The following is a 25,926-nucleotide window of genomic DNA, read 5'->3' on the forward strand; positions in this document are numbered from 1 at the left end:
GAAGTTGGGAACATAGTGTGAAACGTTACAAGCAAGATGGAGACGAAAGGAGATTGTAGCGATGGAAGTAAGATAGAGAGACCAGGGAAGGGAATGGTGAGGTGAACAGATCTTAACTCTAAACAACCATGATGAAGAACATTTGTTACACATATGATCAGGGTGGACGGCAGCAGGGAACCATACACAGATGGTGACCAGGCAACCTGACGGGACCTGGTCGTCACAACCACCTGTGTCCTCGATACTGTGGAGGTGGGAAGAAGGAGCTTGTATACCTGTACATAAACACCACTCTGACATTCACTCCACTCTCTACTCTCTCTCTCTCTCTCTCTCTCTCTCTCTCTCTCTCTCTCTCTCTCTCTCTCTCTCTCTCTCTCTCTCTCTGAGCCTACCAAAGAAAAGCCTGCGTCTGGAGGCTGCGATGAGAAGGTGCTGGGGAGGGAGGGAGAGCACCTCCATGATGCACGCCAGCTGCTCCACTTCGTTCTCGCCAGGGAAGAGCGGGTAGCCGGTGTACAGCTCAGCCAGGATGCAGCCTGCGGACGACATATCTTTCAGTAAATCAAAAAAATAACGATGGCTGCATTACTGACTGTTTCTTCTCCTTGTGGGCCACCTACACTAACCTACAGCCTGGTTATCTCAGACGTAATATTGTACATATGGCGCACGAGTTCAGTTAGGGGGGAATAACCCACAAGTGTTGTTGGCAGTGAAGAGACACGAGTGATATGTAAGGAGTGTTGTTGGCAGTGAACAGTAAAGTTGTACAGGATGGAGTAAGTCTAGTTGTACACATCTCCTGTAGAGCTGGTCAGAGAATCTATGCACTAGAGATATCGGGTACTACTGTGTGGTGGTATAACACAGCAACACATTAATAATGAGGAGAGGCCAGCAGACGTCTTTCTTTATAGGAGTTAAACACATACAATATCAAACTGTGTGTGTGTGTGTGTGTGTGTGTGTGTGTGTGTGTGTGTGTGTGTGTGTGCAAGCTTAGCCTACGTAAACAATCATAGAAATCAGTAGGAAGTTTCCTGTGGGAAGTAAAGGCTGGGCACTTAAGACCGTTGTCCACTGTAAGAGGTCATCAGTCCCCACCACCACCACCACCACCACCACCAGGTCATCAGTCCCCACCACCACCACCTCCAGCAGGTCATCAGTCCCCACCACCACCACCTCCAGCAGGTCATCAGTCCCCACCACCACCACAAGCAGGTCATGAGACCCCACCACCACCACCACCACCAGCAGGTCATCAGTCCCCATCACCATCGCCATCACCAGTAGGTCATCAGTCCCCACTACCACCACCACCAGCAGATCATCAGTCCCCACCACCACCACCACCAGCAGTTCATCAGTCCCCACCACCACCACCACCAGCAGGTCATCAGTCCCCACCACCACCACCAGCAGGTCATCAGTCCCCACCACCACCAACACCTCCAGTAGGTCATCAGTCCCCACCACCACCATCATCAGCAGGTCATCAGTCCCCACCACCACTACCAGCAGGTCATCAGTCCCAACCACCACCACCACCACCAGTAGGTCATCAGTCCCCACCACCACCACCACCAGCAACAGGCACGAGCACGACCCCCACAGTGGGGTGTAGTGGGGTGTGGGGGGTGTGTGGGAGGGGAACTTGAATCTTACAACGAAATCACTTAAATCGAGTGAGAAAGTTTGGCGCAATGGAACGTGACTTGAACTAATATTTTCTCCAGACTCAAATGACGATAACTTTAGCGAAAAATCCATAATTTGTTGATAGTGGAGGAGTGGTCTGATGTTGGGGGCGTGAGTGGCAGCGTAACTCCATAATGAGTTTCATCTTGGCTTCCACCGGTAACATTCACAACAACAGAGATGAACACTAACTCAGGTCATCTCATTAGCTCGTGTTGAGGGACGACCCTGACGCACAGCAACCAGGTAACAGGCTACTTTATGACGAAGGCCGTCGTGAAGAACGGTTACCGAAGGACCAAAAAGAAAGGAAGAAAATAAACGCAACACATCTTGAGGTTAAACTCTTACGGTGGATGAGGAAGTGGTTCCCTTGTGTCCCGGCACAACTGATCGTTAGGTAAAGTATCATATAATGAGGATAGGGAAGTATAATGAAGCTAATATGCCGCGTGGGCAGAGGCTCTCTGTAATGTTTGGGTGAGGCTTCGGGGAACGCGTAACTTTTCCCAGAAAGACCTGAAAGGGAAACGTTAAAGCGTTCGTTTTCGACGAATAGGATCTGAGCCCAACTGGCGTGACCACGCTTCATTAAGAGAATACGGAGTTTTGATGTTCACTTTATAGGACGTGATTCACTCGTCGTAGTCTAGATAATGAGAAATGCAAGTGGGAAGGCTCAACCAGAAGTTCGATTCTGAACTGATGTGCCACAAGATCAAGGACACCTCTTGTGTGGGGGCTCTAAGGGTCACTATCTCCAACAACTTCATATTCTCCCAGCATGCTAACGATGCTGCCATGAAGGCGAATACGATGTGATATTACCACTATACTTAAGTCTAGATGGACCCCACCTCGAAAATGCAGTGCAGTTCTAGGCCTCCTACCTACGTGCGGATATCCTTACATTGGAAGGAGTGCAGTTACGAACAACTAAGTTGATTCCTTCCTTACATAACAAACCATATGAGGACAAACTGCGACAACTGAACTTGTTCTCTCTAGTTAGACAAGATACAATAGTAGCTCAAGATCATTAAAGGATTCAACAACGTCGATAATGAAAATTTCTTGACAGTCGCTCCAGTTCTACCAACGATAGAAATTGGACTAAATCTTAGAGGTCACCGAGTTAATCTGGAAAACACGAACTATACCATCACTAACGACATTACTGACGCATGGAATAAGCTCCCAGAACATTTTTTATCATAGCAACACTGTCATTATGTTCAAAATTAAGCAAGATCACCATCTACTCTCCCGTACTAAATCATTCTTTTAATCAATCACTATAAGGTCATGTTACCTTTATAACCACTGCTCTCGCCCTGACCATGTTGTTGTGGTAACGTACCAACATTGATTAACACGTCTCATCTTCTTTATGGGAACAAGAAGGAATCACTATATCATCCTTCCACATCAGGAGAAATATGGACGTGGTAAGTTGCGAGGCGGAAGCTGAGTTTTTAATCATAATCTTCCGTTCATAACAAAAGGTGGAGGAATGTATGTCTTTGGTAATGGGAAGCATGACATATTCACGCTCATTCTACCTTCTAAATCTTCTAAAAAGATTTTCTTCATGCGTATAAATCCTGCAAGGTATTGTTTTCATCTTAGTGTGTAAAAACACCTGAATCTGCTCCTTCCTTTCACTCCATCTACCCAGCATCAACCTGACCTCATCATCTACTCACTAACCATCTGATTCCATCGTCTGCCCATTACCCAGTCTACTTCTGTCTTCCCATCATCATCCCGTAACTGCCCATCACGTCTAACTGTCTCTATACAACAACCACAGTAACATTACCTCATCTCCCTCCTAGTACTCTCTTCCCGACCATTCAGGGTCCTCCCGACCGCGTGACGCCACACCTCCCTACCCCCAGTATACCTTTACTGCATACCTAGACTCCACATGTCGATGGGGAGGCCGTATGGAAGGCCAAGGATGACCTCCGGGGAGCGGTAGAAGCGACTTTGGATGTAGGTGTAGACTCTCTGGTGAACGTAGCAGGAGGACCCGAAGTCTATGATGCGAATACTGCTGCTGCCTCGCTGCTTCAGCAGTACGTTCTCCTGCAACACAAACATATACATACACATTAGGATATATATTCATATTTTCTCTTCATATATATATATATATATATATATATATATATATATATATATATATATATATATATATATATATATATATATATATATATCTTTCATACTGTTCGCCATTTCCCGCGTTAGCGAGGTAACGTTAAGAACAGAGGGCTGGGCCTTTGAGGGAATATCCTCACCTGGCCCCCTTCTCTGTTCCTTCTTTTGGAAAATTAAAAAAAAAAAAGAGAGGGGAGGATTCCAGCCACCCGCTCCCTCCCCTTTTAGTCGCCTTCTACGACACGCAGGGAATACGTGGGAAGTATTCTTTCTCCCCTATCCCCAGGGATATATATATATATATATATATATATATATATATATATATATATATATATATATATATATATATATATATATATATATATATATATATATATATATATATATATATATATATATATATATATATATATATATATATATATATATATATATATATATATATATATATATATATATGCACTAATCCTCCCCTCTTGTTTTTTTTTTTTAATTTTCCAAAGGAAGGAACAGAGAAGGGGGCCAGGTGAGGATGTTCCCTCAGAGGCCCGGTCCTCTGTTCTTGGCGCTACCTTGCTAATGCGGGAAATGGCGAATGGTTTGAATATATATATATATATATATATATATATATATATATAGCACTGGTCGCCATGACATAGGGAGAATATGCACTAATAATGGCCATCTTGAGTGATAGGAAAATGAGGTAAAGCTGAAAAGAATGATGACATTGATGGGAGCGCCTCTGGTGTTTGTAGATTTGACTTGTAAAGGTGGAAAGGTCACAGGGATAGGGGAAGATGAAGGAAATACTGGCAGGAATATAGATTCACGTTTTAAGCTGTTCTGGTCCCTGATGATGACTGGGACCACTAGCTCACCGTCGACCCTGATGATGACTGGGACCACTGGCTCAGTGTTGACCCTGATGATGACTGGGACCACTAGCTCAGCGTCGACCCAGATGATGACTGGGACCACTAGCTCAGCGTCGACCCAGATGATGACTGGGACCACTGGCTCAGTGTTGACCCTGATGATGACTGGGACCACTAGCTCAGTGTCGACCCTGATGATGACTGGGACCACTGGCTCAGCGTTGACCCTGATGATGAGTGGGACCACTGGCTCAGTGTTGACCCTGATGATGACTGGGACCACTAGCTCAGTGTCGACCCTGATGAAGACTGAGACCACTGGCTCAGTGTTGACCCTGATGAAGACTGGGACCACTAGCTCAGTGTTGACCCTGATGATGACTGGGACCACTGGCTCAGTGTTGACCCTGATGATGACTGGGACCACTGGCTCAGAGTTGACCCAGATGATGACTGGGACCACTAGCTCAGTGTCGACCCTGATGATGACTGGGACCACTAGCTCAGTGTCGACCCAGATGATGACTGGGACCACTGGCTCAGTGTTGACCCTGATGATGACTGGGACCACTGGCTCAGTGTTGACCCTGATGATGACTGGGACCACTAGCTCAGTGTCGACCCAGATGATGACTGGGACCACTGGCTCAGTGTCGACCCTGATGATGACTGAGACCACTGGCTCAGTCCGTAATCCCCCAGGCTGTTTGGATGTAGTTCTTGCGAGAACACAATAATGTAGGATAGGATTAGTTGACTCTGGCGTCGGGCCTGTACCACCCTCGTGTTTCTCCTCAACGACTGGAGTTTTAGTGAGGTGTGTGTGTGTGTGTGTGCTTGCGGCCGAACTGTACCTCACCAGGCCTGCACCCCGTCCTGTACCCCCGGCCTACACTTAGCTTACAGCTCAGCCTCCAGCTTGACTATTATGCCGGCCCACATCACGGGCTACAGCCCGGCCTGCAGCCAGTCAGGAGCGAGCAGCAGCCTCCCTCCACTGCCCTGGATCGATATCAGCGAATGACACGATCCCGCTGACGCAAAGCTTCTCCAAGTAGCCACAAGACTACAACGTATTACGAAATATCTGCCGTATGACGAAATATCTACATATATATATGTACGTATGAATATATGTGGGTACGATTTGTCTGTTACGGGGAGAGAGTTTCACACTAGTGTTGCCCCGTGTATTAACCTTGTATATGTGTACCATGTCTTTACTCCTATGTGCACACACACACACACACACACACACACACACACACATCAGTCTAAGTCAGGTACCCAACCATCGACCAGCTCCGAGGGGAGGATGAACAGCTAGGTTAACTGTGGGGCGAGTACAGCACCAGTGAATCGTTCCCAAGTGGGCCAGCGTGTGGCATGCAGGAATGCAGATATGGATAGGGAGCTGTGGTTTCGGTGCATTACACATGACAGCTAGAGACTGAGTGTGAACAAATGTGGCCTTTTGTTTTTTCCTAGCGCTACCTCGCTAGGAATTAGTGGGGGGATGCTATTTCTTGTGTGGCGGGGTGGCGACGGAATGGATGAAGGCAACAAATATGAATATATACATGTGTACATATGCATATGTCTGTGTATGTATATGTATTTATACGTTGTAATGTATATGTATGCATATGTGCGTGCATGGGCGTTTATGTATGTACACATACGTATGTGTGTAGTTGGGCCATTCTTCTTCTGTTTCCTTGCACTACCTCGCTGACGCGGGAAACAGCAGTTAAGTATAATGAATAATTGAATATATATATATATATATATATATATATATATATATATATATATATATATATATATATATATATATATATATATATATATATATATATATATATATATATATATATATATATACATAAACCGTAGCCTGAACCAGGTATCCGTTTCATCGACCAACCCCTAGAGGTGGATGAACAGCTGGGTTGAATGTGGATCGACTGCCGAAACCAGAATTCGAAAATTTGGGCTCGACCCTGGTTGGCCCGTGAATGCGTCACGGCCAGTAACGCTAACCGCTACACAATGGAAGTGTTCGTCTCACCTAAAAACTAATCTGCATATCACATCATCAAACGTAAAAGGAATAAAGAAAATTAGAAATATAAGATTTTATCAGCATAAGAATTACTTTAGGCTCAAAATATATTATGGCTGTTCAAAGAGGTGAATAAAAAATCAGATTTTAGAATCAGGAGAAACGAACACTTGTGTATTGACCTGTCTGTGAGATCTATGTCACGTGTTACGTTCAGCCTCACCAGGTGACTATGTGCAAGGCAGGAGGAGACCTGAGCAGCACCCTCACAACTTGTGCACTCAAGGTTATGGATCCATTAGCACTGATGTATAGTGAACTACATGACTTACACAGACACAGACACACACCCACACACACACACACACACACACACACACACACACACACACACATACGAACCTTTGCAGTGCTGTGATTAGCGTTGCGACCACTAATCTAACGGGCCAGGGTTCGAGTCCCCGATAGGGCAACCTGCTCCAGGTGAATCCAGCCGTTCAACCTCCCCTTTTGGGTCGGTCAGTGATGGGACACTGCATAAGCTGGGATCTGCAATTTCAATCCCTGTAATTACATTACCCTTGGATCCTTTTCCACGCGGCTCCTGCAACTATTAAAGCTGCGCTGTATCCAGAAGCAGGGAAAGATGGACTACTACAAGGGTGAAAAGTTCCTCCATGATCTACTGCTTTTCGTCCATTAATGATGATGTGATCGCGCTAAAAATACGGAGTCTAGTGAACGCTGCTGGTGTATGATAATGGTAAAGAGACGGGGCGACACCAGTGTAAAACACTCTCGCCATGGCACACAGTAACACGCTTATGCTCGACATCGTCAGAAAAATGGAACCGAAAAATTGACCGGATGAAATGGTATGAGCACAACGACCCGACCCTCGCTCACGACACGGGAGGGAGAGAGGAGGAGTGGATGAAATAGCCCGTGGGCGGTGTGAAAAGGATGGTATGAATGTGAGAGAGAGAGAGAGAGAGAGAGAGAGAGAGAGAGAGAGAGAGAGAGAGAGAGAGAGAGAGAGAGAGAGAGAGAGAGAGAGAGAGAGAGAGAGAGAGAGAGAGAGAGAGAGAGAGAGAGAGAGGTGGCGGGGTTGGGGGCAGGATACAGGGAATGGGAACACACCGCGTGTGTCAACATGGAAATGTAAACACAGCATCTGTCCTGCCCTCCCTACCCCCCCCCCCCACCCGTCCTTCCTAGCGCGTTATTGTGGGTCGTCGGTGGACCTTGTCCCGGGGGGCTCGAGTCTTGTTTATATGTCAATAGCAAGACACAGACAGGGATGGGAGGTCCATATATACCATGGGACTGGGTCTGGTTATCACACTGGGTCATGCATTGCAAAGCTACACGTCAGCCATCAATCATCATCCTTACCTCGGTCTACTATATAGTAATAAGCTGTAGCAACATTCTTCCTAATGTCGTAACTGATAGTGACTTGATGAGGTGGTATGTTATGTCGTGTGACCTCCTCACCTGTCCTCGTCGTCCCCAGCGGATGCGGCTGTCATGGGCTTGGCATCCCACTCCGTGTGGCTTAGCTGGTGACCGCGTCTGGGTCACGCAGCGAAGTGACGTTAGAGCCAACACCTTCCACCTTAATGATGAAAGCTCCTTCGGGTATTCACCAGTCGATTATGACTATCTTTCTCCAAAAGGCCATCTGATCCTCCCAACGATCGCTCTTGTGATCTGATTATGGCCGCCCTCATATACCCAGGCATCATCGAGGCAGTCACACACTCGGTCAAACAGCCTAAGATCACAAGCGCTCCGTCAAGCGCTCAAGACGCTGGGAGCCCTTCAAGGGACCTCCTTCGTGAGTAGAAATCTACCATGTGACTCCTGACTTTCTATCTTCTTGGCTTGTTCTGTGGTGTCTTATCTCCTGAAGGTCCCTTCGCCAGGACTTGCGTGGGAGTTCACCTCATCCTGTCTCGAGAAGCAGTTGAAGCTACTAGACCTGAGGCCAACGCGCGTGGCACTCCTGCAGCACAGGCACAAACGGGAGCCACCGTTCACTCAAACCTGCAGCAGGAGCCACGCTTCCCTTCTACAGAAGCTTCACGAAGGCTCGGCAGCCACGCTTCTCTTCCTGGCCTCCTGCATCTTCAGCAGCACCACGGGACGTCTGCTTAGACTGCCTCCAACATTTCACCTCACCTCACTCGAGCTCTCCTTACCATAATCCTGCACCGTCTGTAGCTTCTTGTCTTGGGCTATATCACCTCTGTACGTTACCCAGTAAAGCTGTGTTGTTGTTCTTGACGTTAGCAGTGTTAACGTATCTCCTCCCATAGTCTATCACTTTACATTGTTCAAAACATCAAATCACATCGCTAATAGGTCTACGGCCCGGCATAACAGTAGGCCTACGGTCCAGCATGTGACTATACAGTCGTCAAATGTCCCAGGTTGTGAATGTCAATACTGAGTTACGTCAATTCATTTCTCGGTAAAGCAGGGGTCGTGGAGTACCACAACGCCCTTCTGCTGCAGCAGTCATTATCACGGACCCCAACCGTAACAGACATGATCCCCAGCCGTAACTAACATGGACCCCAACTTAAAGACTTATCACACACCCCAGTCCTCACTAACATGAACCTCAACCATCGCTAAAAACGCACCGAACCTCCACTAACACGCACCCTAGTCTAGTGTTACGAAGATGAGTCTAGCATCAACCATTACCAGAGAGAACGACTGACGAATATGTGTTACCCAGGACTCGTAATGTTGCTTTGTGTCTGCAGGATCAGGTGTCGTCTGACGGTATGAATGGCATGAGCCATCATCCTCGTAGCGGATGATGGCAACTAACCACTGGAGAATATTTATAGAAAAATAAACATTTCTTCTAATAGATATAAATCCTAAGTCATGTGTGAGACGAAAGAGAATCAAATGCTAACTTTAATGATTATCTTTAATCATCTGTAATCATCAAAATAACTATGATCAATTAAGAGATTATCGGTACACCCGCGCCCTACCGATAAATGACTTTCGGTTCATTCCTGCAAAATTAATCATACCAGTTACAGAATGAAATTCACTTATTGGTGTGACTCCCCCACAGAAAAAGCCACCAGGACTTAGGCTCATCCAATCAGCAAAATTTATATAACGTCAACATTCTGGAAAAAATCTAATTTCAGAAATTCCGTCCAGTTTAAATTGTTCGCACGAAGGCTGCGCCACGTACATTTACTTATATATATACATATATATATATATATATATATATATATATATATATATATATATATATATATATATATATATATATATATATACACACACACACATAATTTATATATATATATATATATATATATATATATATATATATATATATATATATATATATATATATATATATATATATATATATATAAAACGTACGGCGTGCCCTCATGTCACACCCTTTGGTAAAATAACTGAACTAAATACTCTAATCCTCGTCACTCTTATAGAAACATTGCCACATCAAAACACGAGACAAAGCTAACCATACCTGAACCACAGCCAAGGTCGAGATAACACACTCTCAGTTGAGGTCGGGATAACCCACTCTCATCCGAGGCCGGGATCACCCACTCAAAGTCGAGGCCGGGATCACCCACTCAAAGTCGAGGCCGGGATCACCCACTCAAAGTCGTGGCCGGGATAACCCACTCTCACAAACACATCTCGACAACATACCAACATATTCAGAAGGTATACTTTTCTCTGTAACTAGAGCAGTGAATTTTGATCGAGTGATGACAGTGAACGCAGAACAAATGATCGCCAGCAAAATCATCAAGTAGAACTTCCAGCGACAACAAAAATCGCTCCCGCCAAATTGAATAAACGAGAGGTCGTTGGAAGTTGGTTCGCTGCCAACTTCTGCCAACTAATTTCCGCTTGCATTACGGACTTTACCCTTCTTTTCGCCAACGATTTTCCTTCAGGTGTCTGATTCCCGTCTTCTTGCTCTCTCCTCATCCTTCGGGTTCATGTGAGCGTTGTACCTTCATTCTGGCTGGATATGGAACCGAAGTTATTCGCCACAGAGTCGTTGGCCACCTGTACCACATCAGCCACACGGGAGCACTTGGTCTTGGCGATAATGATGCTGAGATGGTCATCAGGTAAGAGCAACAGGAGAAAATTCATCACCAAATGAAAGATAAGAAATATATAATTGCTTTGTTGTGACAGAACAGAATTAGACAACACTCTAAGGTGGGGGAAAAAGTGAGAGAAATTGGCGACCATTATTTGCCCAGAAACCATTAGAAAGAACTGGAGACTCGGGGAGCAGGGCGAGGCGACGAACTTAAACCACGTCAGAAACAAATGAATATCAGGAGGAACAGAAACTTGAGATAAAGACAGCGGATAACAGATGACTGGAAGATAAACCTGAACGAATTGTAAAACCAATCAACAGGCAACTTACAGACGATTGGAAAAGGGTCGGTTCAGAGGTGAAGCACACAATCAGTAGTGTGTATAAGTCATAGAAAAAGTAATAAAGTAACAAAAAATATTCAGGTAACAGGAACAATACAACTTAACCTCCTATATCAAGTAACAAGAAGGAAACACGAATTTTTGTGTCTTAATTTTCAAACCGGATCGCACAGTATTTCAGGGATGTCCATAGTAATGGGATGTGGTCAGGGAGATAGCTCGGCTGGCTGAAGAGAGAGAGAGAGAGAGAGAGAGAGAGAGAGAGAGAGAGAGAGAGAGAGAGAGAGAGAGAGAGAGAGAGAGAGAGAGAGAGAGACGCAACAGGTCTGGGTCGATATTGGCCTGTGCGCTGGGAAATGGTTTCGCTGGCGGGCGTTCCCTTTCTTCGCTGCTGGGCGGGAGGGCGGGCCAGCCAGGGTTTCCATCAGGAGATATTCCCCTCCATAACAATGTGTGAAAAGCTTTGGTGGATTAAAGTTTACCTTCAACACAAGACTTCTCATCATGCAACTACCTCTGTTGACCGACGCCGGCTCCCTAACGAGACTTTAACTTCGTGGGATGATCGGTAATTTGAAACATTAACTTAATTAAGGTTATTACTGGAGCAAGCAAATTTCCGGGAAAGTGCTTCACCAACCAACTAGACCAACATTCTCTAACAATCACCGAATTATCGACCAACCACGATGCAGCCCAGTATTTGACGTCACGGCTGAATCCTCGCCCCAACCAATCACAGCTCGTTTCCTCCAGGTGTCTAGTGATATCAAGATGTTGAAAAAGACGATTCTGTTGGATGAGTTCCCCATCGCCTTCCCACCTGCGTACCCTAGAACATCGTCCTAGCCAGCAGGACACAAGCATGACAACACATGCTTACAAGAGGTAATATATGACCTTGAAAGGGAACCAAGTATTTCTGGGGTGAGATGCCGATGGGTAGAGTATATATATATATATATATATATATATATATATATATATATATATATATATATATATATATATATATATATATATATATATATAGAGAGAGAGAGAGAGAGAGAGAGAGAGAGAGCAGAGGGCCTCTTGGCCTATATCTAGGTTTTGGACTTAATTCTTTGTCTTCCTAATCTAAGAGGATGAGGTACAAAGGGAACAGTAGGAAGGCTTTCTCCTCATCCTCCACTTCCTTCAGTAACAACAGCCGGCAAGAAAAAGAATGAGAAGAAATATATATATATATATATATATATATATATATATATATATATATATATATATATATATATATTAGTAAAGTATGTGTACAGGGAGTTTAACAGGATGGAATGAAAAGGGAAAGCTTACTACATCTCACTGTAATCTCCCATGCTCTACTGCACTTCAGTATATTCTTAAGGTCTGGAATGAGATAAAGAAATTGAAGCGAAGAAATGACGTGTTTCTTTTTTTTTAGGTTTATTTCGTAGACACTTGAGATAATGAAGAATTTTCTAATCCGTTCTTGCATTAAGAACATTTGACGGTATATCATTATATTGTTCAAGGCATTTATAGAGAATTATTTCCCACGTCAGAATTTATATCTTATATCTCTAAGTTCTATTTCTATCTGTTCCTGTAACTGAATTTCCTTGTATTTCGGAAAGATCATCGTGATCAAAGTTGTCGAATCCAATCCAGATTTTTGATAACTTGCCTCGGCCACCGCAGAGTCGATGCTTCTTAAGGAAAAGGGCATCTAATCCTCTTCGCCTTTCATGCGCCAGATTGCTGAGAGCTGGAGTCACTTTCGTCGGCCGACTTTGTACGTGCTCCAGTTTTTTATTCATCTTTCTTTGTAGTTTGTAGACCAGAACTGGACTGGATATTCAGTATGAGGTGTTACTACAGCTTTAAGCTGGGTTACAACTGTGTCTGGTGTTTTGTACACGATGTTTCTTGCTGTGAAACCCAGCATCCTATACACTCTCCCTCTTTTTTTTTTTTTCAATTTACAGTTAGACACTCTTTCGTACGCTTCACATTGTTACTAATAACATCTCCAAGGTCCCTCTCTTCGTTTCGTAGTCCTGTCCATTCACACCTCTATCTCCTAGTTCTGTATAATCAGGTATTTTGGCGACCCAGCTCTAGTTCATTAATGTCTATTGTGAAAAGGACAGGGCCAAGGACCGACCCCTGAGGCACGCCACTCGTCACGTTCAGCTGGTCAGAGGCTTCGCCAGTGAAGACTGCACGTTTTTCTGTCGGTGAATCAGTCACTAATCCATGTAAATAGTTTCTTCTCTATTTCACGGGATATTGATATTCATAAGTCTCCTGTGTGGTACTTTGCCAAATGTCTTTCGAAAGTTTAGGTTATTATATCAGAAGGCACTTTTGAGCATCAGTTGCCAAGTATAACGATGAAAAAATTTCGTATATCTTTGCTAGCCACGATCTTCTGTCGCGGAAACCATGCTAGTTGTTTGGTATCATCTATCAAACTTCTTGAAATGTGACGATTTTGATTCTGGTTACTTTGCCTATCATTTCACCTAGAGTTGACGTGAGGTTAACCGGGCAGTAATTAAGGCAATCTTCTTATATCCTTTCTTATACATAGGAGTGACATTTGCCAGTTTCCAATCTTCATTCCTCTAGTGATCGAACTTGGGGTTCGATTACCTGGACCGGTTGATATCTGTATCTGACGCCATTGGTGTTTGAGTATCAGTACTTCGTGTGTCACGATTAGACCTGGAAACACTTTTTCTGGTTGAGGTGCAGATGATTATCCTTCAATGACATGCAGAGCTGGAGGATATGTTCAGTACTAAGGCCACCTCCTTGTCGTCATCATTCACTCGTACCACATTCGTTTTATAATTCTGGTCATCTTTTTCTGTCTTATATATTTGAGGAATTCCTGGGGACTATCTTTCAGATTATTGGAAATTCTTTTTCGTATTCAGGTTTTTACTCTTTACTTTCTCTCAGTAATTCCAGCAGATCTTGACGATTTCCATCTTTTTATATTTGCATGAATTTCTTAAGCATTTTTTTCTTCTGGCGATAAGGTTCTATTTCCGTAATCATTCAAGCAGGTTTGAGTTTGGATTGGCTCTTTTCATTCCTCTCGAAACGTTTTCACTCTCGATAAGAAACAATCTAATTCTAAAAACACTCCACATCTCCGGCTGTATTTGGTGTCTTGTTTTCTCAGAGCTTCGACAGAGTTTGTTGTCACTGATTTAAAAATCTTGTATTTACCTTTGGTTTAATATCATCATGATCACTACTTCCCAAAGCCTCACCTATACCTAACAGGAGCTGATCAACATCTGTCACTGGTGACGGCAAGATTGAAAAGTTTTTAACTTTTAATCGATTCATTGATCAACTGATCAAAAAAGTGTCTTAAGTAAACCAACTGGTCTATTTCCTTCTTGATCTCCTGTTTCTATGGTCACCCTCAATGATAACTTCCTCATTATTGACGACAGATTTCATTTCACCGTATAGCATTTTGTTATCATTTTCCTCAGGAGGTTTGTATCTGACGCCTAAAAAACAGTTTTTTTTTTTTACCTCTCCTTCCCCCTCGCCTCTCCCACGCTCGCCAATACCTATTCCGGCCCCACCAGGAGGCTGATCCCAGGTTATCCTCCCTGCTATACGCGCCTGCCACACCACACCACACCACCCATTTTCTCCCTGTGAACACATATGAATCTACTAATCCCTCTATGGTACGGGGTCTTCTCTCCCGTGTAAAGACGACCTCTACGTTCCATATGCGACAGCACCATGTCACCAGCAGCCATTCGTCCCCTGGGATCCTAAGCCAATATTCACCCCAGTCTCGCCTTTCTCTCCACCCCCCCCCCTCTTTGGGGGGGGTCTCTCTCTCTCCCCCGCCTGCCGGGCGAATGTCCCCTTCAGCAGCCTCTGCTGGAGATGGCGATCATGGGAGGCCATTGTGCATCAACGGTGATATTGTTCTCCACTTCCACTTTACTTCTGTCCTCCTGTCCAGTTCTCAGCAACCGTCACGCGTCCAACTTCCTCATCCGAGGTAAATCCAGATGTCTTCTACGTTAAGACTGTAGCTACTGCCCGGGTTACTCTGCCAGTGTACACACACACGTCCAGCAGGGTTAGTCAAGTGATTTGAAGTGGCCTAGTTGCCTACAAGGGTTACTCTCCGGTGCTTCATTTCCCGTCGAACGATCCTCAGATGTTTCAGGTCAAGGGCCTATGTGAAGTAGCGACGACCCGTGCTAGGTCATGCTACGATATATATGTATATATCTATTATCAGGTCTGACAACAATAGTTAACACATGCGCCATATTGGTAGTGGAAGAGACGGAAGTTTAGTGTTGGGTAAATTAGAATCCCTGCGCACGTACGGATACGAGAGAGGAATAATTAGACGCCTTCCCTGCCACTGATTAGTGAGTCATTAGTAACTGAAGAACAGCCATTACGAAAATTCAATACAGGTAGACAGAAGCTCCTAACACTGGAGTTACTCCCCCAAGAGTCAGCCATTCTTCCTCGATCATCAAGTATCACATGGATTACGAATTTACCATACAGCTCGAGCGATTCCCTGGGAGATAGATTAAGGTATGTAACACACGCATAAAATCATTGTTTCTGAATTAATTCCCTCGCAGCTTATCCATCCATTACGTTATCAAAACAATGGGGAAAACGTAGGATCTAAGATTACTCGGGAGTTGGTTGAGATATGAACCAGTCACTACATCATAAAATTTCGTGATTCTGTATCACTGTACAGAGAACTAAACCTTTACTTCCGATCTTTAAAACATACAAACAAATACTTTTCAAATCTATATTGTTTCAATATTGATGTTAGTATGACAATTTTTGGTAGTTACGACAATGTAAAGCCACTGAAATGATCGATGTGGAGCAAGAAAATCACTTAACTGAAGTCTTTTTCTTTCTTTTCTTCTTGAAAAGTGGTCAGAAATATTTTCAAAAGCTGGGAGAGATATTGGGGCATCTGCAGCACCTGACCAACTTTTCTATGGAAGACAAGATCATTATGGTTTACACAGGACAGCTGATATGAAAATATTTCTCAGGCCAGAGACAATAGGTACCGTCATACCCATATACAAAAAAACTTGAGAAATACACACGCACACATGGGCCTGTATAGTGTAGCGGCTGGTGTTACTGGCTAGAAGTCAACATGATTCGAATACTGGGAGCATCATTCGGCCTTCACCCAACCCAGGTGGTCATACTCTCCTCGGAACTAGTTGTTAAATGGGTATATGGCTTAGGCTGGTGTGTGTGTGTGTGTGTGTGTGTGTGTATGTGTGTGTGTGTGTGCGTGTGTGTGTGTGTGTGTGTGTGTGTGTGTGTGTGTGTGTGTACATACACAGAAGTAAAGACACGGTACATATATACAAGGTTAAGAGACAGGGGAACAAGAGTGCGAAACTTTCCCAGTAACACACAAATAACAACCACACACTTCTCCTCCCCAGCTGCCTCCACAGGCCCTAGCTCCATTCGACTGTTTACACCATTAAGGTTCTCCTTGTCAACTTGGACGATAAACTAAGCTGGAGGGAACACGTCAGCACCCACCGTTATCAAGTCTTCCAGATGTCGTCTTTACATTCTTCGTGGACTCAGGACACGTGTAACCCTACGCCTGAAGCCAGTAAAATGTACATAGCTCGTGGTCTTCCTCCTTACCCACCACACAGCATGGGCCTATTAGAGAAGGAGTGGGAGAGAGTGGACACAGCCCTTGATCCCTCACTCATCACTCTGATCCCACTAACTCTCTCCAGTCATCATCTGTAACCCATCCCACAGTCTGGGAAGATATTTCCGCAACGGTTTCACCACCGTCACCTCCTGCTGTAGGAGAACAACCCCGGTAGCAGGGTGGCACCACAACCTCAGCGAGCCCAACACAACCTGTAAAGTCGGCCTCCAAAACACGAATGTTCCAACCACCGAGAACATCATCAACAACAGGATCAGTTTACTGCAGTCCCACTGTTTGGGTAGAGACTGTAGAACCTCTCCACCCACTGTCTTTTTCGGTGATTATTTTGTAAAGTTCGTGCTTTACTCTGCATTTAATTCAATATATATATATATATATATATATATATATATATATATATATATATATATATATATATATATATATATACATATATTATTTTTTTTTTTTTTATTATACTTTGTCGCTGTCTCCCGCGTTTGCGAGGTAGCGCAAGGAAACAGACGAAAGAAATGGCCCAACCCCCACCCATACACATGTATATACATACGTCCACACACGCAAATGTACATACCTACACAGTTTTCCATGGTTTACCCCAGACGCTTCACATGCCCTGCTTCAATCCACTGACAGCACGTCAACCCCGGTATACCACATCGCTCCAATTCACTCTATTCCTTGCCCTTCTTTCACCCTCCTGCATGTTCAGGCCCCGATCACACAAAATCTTTTTCACTCCATCTTTCCACCTCCAATTTGGTCTCCCTCTTCTCCTTGTTCCCTCCACCTCCGACACATATATCCTCTTGGTCAATCTTTCCTCACTCATCCTCTCCATGTGCCCAAACCACTTCAAAAGACCCTCTTCTGCTCTCTCAACCACGCTCTTTTTATTTCCACACATCTCTCTTACCCTTACGTTACTCACTCGATCAAACCACCTCACACCACACATTGTCCTCAAACATCTCATTTCCAGCACATCCATCCTCCTGCGCACAACTCTATCCATAGCCCACGCCTCGCAACCATACAACATTCTTGGAACCACTATTCCTTCAAACATACCCATTTTTGCTTTCCGAGATAATGTTCTCGACTTCCACACATTCTTCAAGGCCCCCAGGATTTTCGCCCCCTCCCCCACCCTATGATCCACTTCCGCTTCCATATATATATATATATATATATATATATATATATATATATATATATATATATATATATATATATATATTATACATGTTTACCAAATGGCGTCCTAGCTTCGTCTCTTCGATGTATATCAACTGACTGTTATATTTCTCTCTTGTGTCTCCCCTGATGATGTGACTATTACACGAAAGTGCACTTGGGAACTTTTCGTGTTTCATTTTCCCCGTGGACTCATAGGAATATCTTGATTATGCGCAAAATTGTGATCCTTTTCAACATATATATATATATATATATATATATATATATATATATATATATATATATATATATATATATATATATCTTTTAAACTATTCGCCATTTCCCGCGTTAGCGAGGTAGCGTTAAGAACAGAGGACTGGGCCTTTGTGGAATATCCTCACCTGCCCCCCCCACCTCTGTTCCTTCTTTTGGAAAGTTAAAAAAAAAAAAAACGAGAGGGGAGGATCTCCAGCCCCCCGCTCCCTCCCCTTTCAGTCGCCTTCTACGACACGCAGGAATAGTGGGATTTCTTATCCAATCCATATATATATATATATATATATATATATATATATATATATATATATATATATATATATATATATATATATATATTATATATATATATTATAATATGGATATCTCGCTTGAAAAATAGCGAAGTAGAAGCTCAAGCTTTGTAATGTATTTCAAGCCACTTTCAAGGATGGAACGTTTGGAAAGTGGGTGAATGAAGAAAAAGGTAATTAGGTCAGCAGGGTGAGGGACAGGTTAGTTAGGCTGTAGTCGTGAATTGACCACCTGAGTAGTGAAGTGTTTTAACTCTTTAGTTGAAAGCCTTGAGGGATACATGAAAGCTTGGAGTATGCTTATTCTTAGCAGTTTCCCTATCATGCTGCACCGTGTTGTATATATATATATATATATAATATTATATATATATATATATATAATATATATATATATATATATATATATATATATATATATATATATATATATGGGGTTGTATAGGAGTAATGCAAGCGTTGGAAAGAGGAAGATAGTCTGTGGATGAGAGAGCTTGGGAAGGAGTCAGTTGTTCTTACGATGATGTCACAGCGCGGTGGATTTCATGTGAGAAGCAGAAGCTGGGAGAGTTGTAAAGTGGGAAGAAGAAAGTAAGAGTAATGGATAGAGAAGGTTATTAGGTCAGTAGGGTTGAGGGTCAGTTCAATTGAGGAGGTGAGTTGAATGGAGAAAACTGGAGGAAGTGAAGTGATTTTAATACTTGGTAGTGTTGACAAAGCCTTGAGATACAATCGAAAGCTTGGAGCTTATGCTATATTCTTAGCAAGGTTTACTCCAAGTGCATGCACGTGTGTGTATATATATATATATTATATATATATTAATATATATATATAATATATATATATAATATATTATATATATATATATATATATATGGGGTTGTTAGGGAGGTAAATGCAAGAGTTTTGGAAAGGGGGCAAGGATGAAGTCTGTTGGGGATGAGAGAGCTTGGGAAGTGAGTCAGTTGTTCTTCGCTGATGACACAGCGCTGGTGGCTGATTCATGTGAGAAACTGCAGAAGCTGGTGACTGAGTTTGGTAAAGTGTGTGGAAGAAGAAAGTTAAGAGTAAATGTGAATAAGAGCAAGGTTATTAGGTACAGTAGGGTTGAGGGTCAAATCAATTGGGAGGTGAGTTTGAATGGAGAAAAACTGGAGGAAGTGAAGTGATTTAGATATCTGGGAGTGGATCTGGCAGCGGATGGAACCATGGAAGCGGAAGTGGATCATAGGGTGGGGGAGGGGGCGAAAATTCTGGGGGCCTTGAAGAATGTGTGGAAGTCGAGAACATTATCTCGGAAAGCAAAAATGGGTATGTTTGAAGGAATAGTGGTTCCAAGAATGTTGTATGGTTGCGAGGCGTGGGCTATGGATAGAGTTGTGCGCAGGAGGATGGATGTGCTGGAAATGAGATGTTTGAGGACAATGTGTGGTGTGAGGTGGTTTGATCGAGTGAGTAACGTAAGGGTAAGAGAGATGTGTGGAAATAAAAAGAGCGTGGTTGAGAGAGCAGAAGAGGGTGTTTTGAAGTGGTTTGGGCACATGGAGAGGATGAGTGAGGAAAGATTGACCAAGAGGATATATGTGTCGGAGGTGGAGGGAACAAGGAGAAGAGGGAGACCAAATTGGAGGTGGAAAGATGGAGTGAAAAAGATTTTGTGTGATCGGGGCCTGAGCATGCAGGAGGGTGAAAGGAGGGCAAGGAATAGAGTGAATTGGAGCGATGTGGTATACCGGGGCTGACGTGCTGTCAGTGGATTGAATCAAGGCATGTGAAGCGTCTGGGGTAAACCATGGAAAGCTGTGTAGGTATGTATATTTGCGTGTGTGGACGTAAGTATATACATGTGTATGGGGGGGGGGGGGTTGGGCCATTTCTTTCGTCTGTTTCCTTGCGCTACCTCGCAAACGCGGGAGACAGCGACAAAGTATATAAAAAAAAAAAAATATATATATATATATATATATATATATATATATATATATATATATATATATATTTATATATATATATATATATATATATATATATATATATATATATATATATATATATATATATATATATATATATATATATATATATATATATATATATATATATCCCTGGGGATAGGGGAGAAAGAATACTTCTCACGTATTCCCTGCGTGTCGTAGAAGGCGACTAAAAGGGGAGGGAGCGGGGGGATGGAAATCCTCCCCTCTCGCTTTTTTTTTTTTTCCCCATAAGAAGGAACAGAGAAAGGGGCCAGGTGAGGATATTCCCTCAAAGGCCCAGTCCTCTGTTCTCAACCCTACCTCGCTAATGCGGGAAATGGCGAATAGTATGAAAATACATATATATATATATATATATTTATATATATATATATATATATATATATATATATATATATATATATATATATATATATATATATATATATATATATATATACATTTATTATACTTTGTCGCTGTCTCCCGCGTTTGCGAGGTAGCGCAAGGAAACAGACGAAAGAAATGGCCCAACCCCCCCCATACACATGTATATACATACGTCCACACACGCAAATATACATACCTACACAGCTTTCCATGGTTTACCCCAGACGCTTCACATGCCTTGATTCAATCCACTGACAGCACGTCAACCCCGGTATACCACATCGCTCCAATTCACTCTATTCCTTGCCCTCCTTTCACCCTCCTGCATGTTCAGGCCCCGATCACACAAAATCTTTTTCACTCCATCTTTCCACCTCCAATTTGGTCTCCCTCTTCTCCTCGTTCCCTCCACCTCCGACACATATATCCTCTTGGTCAATCTTTCCTCACTCATTCTCTCCATGTGACCAAACCATTTCAAAACACCCTCTTCTGCTCTCTCAACCACGCTCTTTTTATTTCCACACATCTCTCTTACCCTTACGTTACTTACTCGATCAAACCACCTCACACCACACATTGTCCTCAGACATCTCATTTCCAGCACATCCATCCTCCTGCGCACAACTCTATCCATAGTCCACGCCTCGCAACCATACAACATTGTTGGAACCACTATTCCTTCAAACATACCCATTTTTGCTTTCCGAGATAATGTTCTCGACTTCCACACATTCTTGAAGGCTCCCAGAATTTTCGCCCCCTCCCCCACCCTATGATCCACTTCCGCTTCCATGTTTCCATCCGCTGCCAGATCCACTCCCAGATATCTAAAACACTTCACTTCCTCCAGTTTTTCTCCATTCAAACTCACCTCCCAATTGACTTGACCCTCAACCCTACTGTACCTAATAACCTTGCTCTTATTCACATTTACTCTTAACTTTCTTCTTTCACACACTTTACCAAACTCAGTCACCAGCTTCTGCAGTTTCTCACATGAATCAGCCACCAGCGCTGTATCATCAGCGAACAACAACTGACTCACTTCCCAAGCTCTCTCATCCCCAACAGACTTCATCCTTGCCCCTCTTTCCAAAACTCTTGCATTCACCTCCCTAACAACCCCATCCATAAACAAATTAAACAACCATGGAGACATCACACTCCCCTGCCGCAAACCTACATTCACTGAGAACCAATCACTTTCCTCTCTTCCTACACGTACACATGCCTTACATCCTCGATAAAAACTTTTCACTGCTTCTAACAACTTGCCTCCCACACCATATATTCTTAATACCTTCCACAGAGCATCTCTGTCAACTCTTATCATATGCCTTCTCCAGATCCATAAATGCTACATACAAATCCATTTGCTTTTCTAAGTATTTCTCACATACATTCTTCAAAGCAAACACCTGATCCACACATCCTCTACCACTTCTGAAACCACACTGCTCTTCCCCAATCTGATGCTCTGTACATGCCTTCACCCTCTCAATCTATACCCTCCCATACAATTTGCCAGGAATACTCAACAAACTTATACCTCTGTAATTTGAGCACTCACTCTTATCCCCTTTGCCTTTGTACAATGGCACTATGCACGCATTCCGCCAATCCTCAGGCACCTCACCATGAGTCATACATACATTAAATAACCTTACCAACCAGTCAATAATACAGTCAACCCCTTTTTTAATAAATTCCACTGCAATACCATCCAAACCTGCTGCCTTGCCGGCTTTCATCTTCCGCAAAGCTTTTACTACCTCTTCTCTATTTACCAAATCATTTTCCTTAACCCTCGCACTTTGCACACCACCTCGACCAAAACACCCTATATCTGCCACTCTATCATCAAACACATTCAACAAACCTTCAAAATATAAATATAATTTTCGATTTATTGCTTGTTAACAAAGGGAGGATAGGCAGCCAGGCACCATCAAAGCCTGCCACAGCAGACCTCAAACATGTGTTCATAAGGCGTAATAATCCCGAGACACCATTAGCACAAATTGGAGGACGTTCTCTCGCCTGGAGATGAGGATAAAAAGGCAGTAAGTCTTCGGTCTATCAGACTGTTGGTAATAGATACACTGTCTTGTGTATATATATATATATATATATATATATATATATATACATACATATATATATATATATATATATATATATATATATATATATATATATATATATATATATATCCATATCCATATATATTCATATATCTATTTGATTGCCCTTTCCCTTGTTAGTGAGGTAGCTCCAGGTAAAGCCGAAGTAAGGCCGCATGTGTTCACATTCATTCTCCAGCTCTGAAGTGCAATGCACCGAAAGCACATCTCCCTATCCACATCCAGGCCTCTCAGACCTTTCCATAGTTTACCCCGGGCGTTTCATATGACCTGGTTCAGTCCCTTGACAGCACGTCGAACTCTGCATACCACATCGTTCCAATTCACTCTATTCCATGCACACCTTTCATCCACCTGCATGCACAGGACCTGATTGCTAAAACCCTTTTTCATTCATTCTTTCCATCTATGATTTGCTCTCTCTCTGTTCTTCTCGTTCCCTCCTTTTTTGACATATATATCCTCTTTGTCAACGTTTCCTCACTTTCACTGCTTCTATCAGCTTTTCTTTCCTAACGTGTTCTTAAGACTTTCAGTTCCATCATATGATTTTTTCAGATCCATAAACACCACGTTAAAAACATCTGTAGCCATAAATTTTTCTAACAAACTTTCTTTTAAGAAAACATCTAATTCACACGACCTCTACCACTTCTAAAATCCCACTGCTCCTCCTCAGTCTGACGCTCTGTACATGCCTCCATTCTTTCAATCAATACCCTCCCACACGACTCACCATGTACACTCAACAAACATATACCTCAGTAACTTGTCTCCCATACAACTTACTATGTACACTCAACAAACATATACCACTGCGATTTGAAAATTCAACTTATTAAGCAACCTTGGTGACATTATACACCCCTGCCGCAGACCAAGCTTTAGGAGAAAGCATTCATGCTCCTCTTTTCCTACGCTTACTTATGCTTTCACTACCTTTATACAAAAGTACTATATATGCATTCCGCCAATCCTCAGGCACTTCACCATGATCCATACATGCACTGAATATCCATACCAACCAATCAACAGCACAGTCAACCCATACATTAATAAATCTAGCTGCAGTACCATCTGCTCTTGCTGCCTTGCCGCATTTCATCTTACGTAAGGCTTTCACCACCTCTTCTTTCTTCATCAAACCATGTACTATGACTTTGCATACCACGTCGACCTAAACACCCTGCATCTGCCCCACTATAATCCAACACATTCAACAGTCCTACAAAATACTCAATCCACCAGTATCTGTCAACACTTCCCCTTTTGTCCTCCTCACCGATGTTCCTATTTGTTCTCTGTTTTTTCGCACATCATTACCTTCCTTCCAAAATATCTTAAATTCCCAAAAGTCTACAGATACTCTCTTACCCCAACTCTCATTTTCCTCCTTTTTCAACCCCTGCACCTTCCTGTGGACCTCCTGTCTCTTTCTCATATACATCCCTCAATCAGTTGCACTCCTTCCCCGTATGTGTAGCCTAAACGCCTCTGTTTTCTCTTTCGCTAGAAACCTTACTTCTTCATTCTACCAAGCACTGCCCTTTCTAATCTGCCCATCTCCCACCTTTCGCTTGCCATATGTATCTCACGCGCTCCTAAATACCTTCCATTCCTCACACCACTCCCCTGGCCTCACTCTCACTTCATGTCATTCTACACCCAATATTTCCTGGTATTTTTTCATACAATTCTCATTTCCAGGCTCATATACATCCGCTACTCTCTCCTCACCCATATTGTTTCCTCTTTACCGAAAATCCCCAAAAATCTTTACTTTCACCTCCAAAATGTAATGATCAGACAACCCGCCAGCTGCCCCTCTCAGCACATTCACATCCAAAAGTCTCGCTTTACAAGTCTATCAATTAGTATGTATTCCAATAATGCCCACTGACCATCTTTCCTACTCACCTTTTCATGTTTGTCTCCCTCTTTTTATACTAGGCATTCCCCGTCATCTTTCCTTTTTCATCAAGCAGCTCCACAAGCTGTTCGCCATTTCCATTCGCACTACTGAATACCCCATGCCTCCCAGTTATACTTTAAACTGCCACAATACTCACCTTCGCAGTTGAATCACTCTTCACTCATACCCGGTCTCTTGCATCAAAACTACTGACACACTCACTTACCTGCTCCCAAAACACCTGCCATTCATAATCATTCTTCTTATGGCTAGGTGCATAAGCACTAATAATCACCCACCTTTCGTCATTCACTCATTTTTACTTACGTCTGATTAGAGCTCACTTCCTTACACTTTTCACACATTCCACAACTCCTGCTTTAGCAACAATGCCACCCCTTCCTTAGCACTTGTCTCAAAAACATCAGACTTAACTCCTAAGACATTTTCAAACCATTCTTCACATTTACTCTTGAACTTTGCTTCACTCAGAGCCAGAACATCCGAGTTTCTTTTCTCAAAAACATACAACATATCTCTCCTTTCTTCTCATCTTGGTTACATCCACACACATTCAGACACACGAGTCTGAGGCTTCGCGGCGGATGAGTACTCCCCGCTTGACTCCTTCTTCCGTTCCATCTTTTAGAAATTGGAATACAAGACAGGAAGTATTTCTGCC

The 25,926-nt window shown here is 43.0% G+C and overlaps 1 protein-coding gene across 2 annotated transcripts in view; it reads right to left on the reverse strand.

Moving 5' to 3' along the window:
- LOC139754687 (uncharacterized) overlaps positions 1 to 25,926 on the reverse strand; it is a 622,261-nt gene that overhangs the window by 13,874 nt on the left and 582,461 nt on the right. For both annotated transcript variants that reach the window (XM_071672247.1, XM_071672246.1), the window contains 2 exons: positions 3,627 to 3,798; positions 399 to 542 (listed from right to left, as the gene is read on the reverse strand). In XM_071672247.1, coding sequence (XP_071528348.1) covers positions 399 to 542; positions 3,627 to 3,798 — 316 coding nt within the window. The remainder of the gene's footprint in view (positions 1 to 398; positions 543 to 3,626; positions 3,799 to 25,926) is intronic.

The sequence above is a fragment of the Panulirus ornatus genome, chromosome 17 (genome assembly GCF_036320965.1).
Source record: "Panulirus ornatus isolate Po-2019 chromosome 17, ASM3632096v1, whole genome shotgun sequence".
In the NCBI taxonomy this organism is placed as follows: domain Eukaryota; kingdom Metazoa; phylum Arthropoda; class Malacostraca; order Decapoda; family Palinuridae; genus Panulirus; species Panulirus ornatus.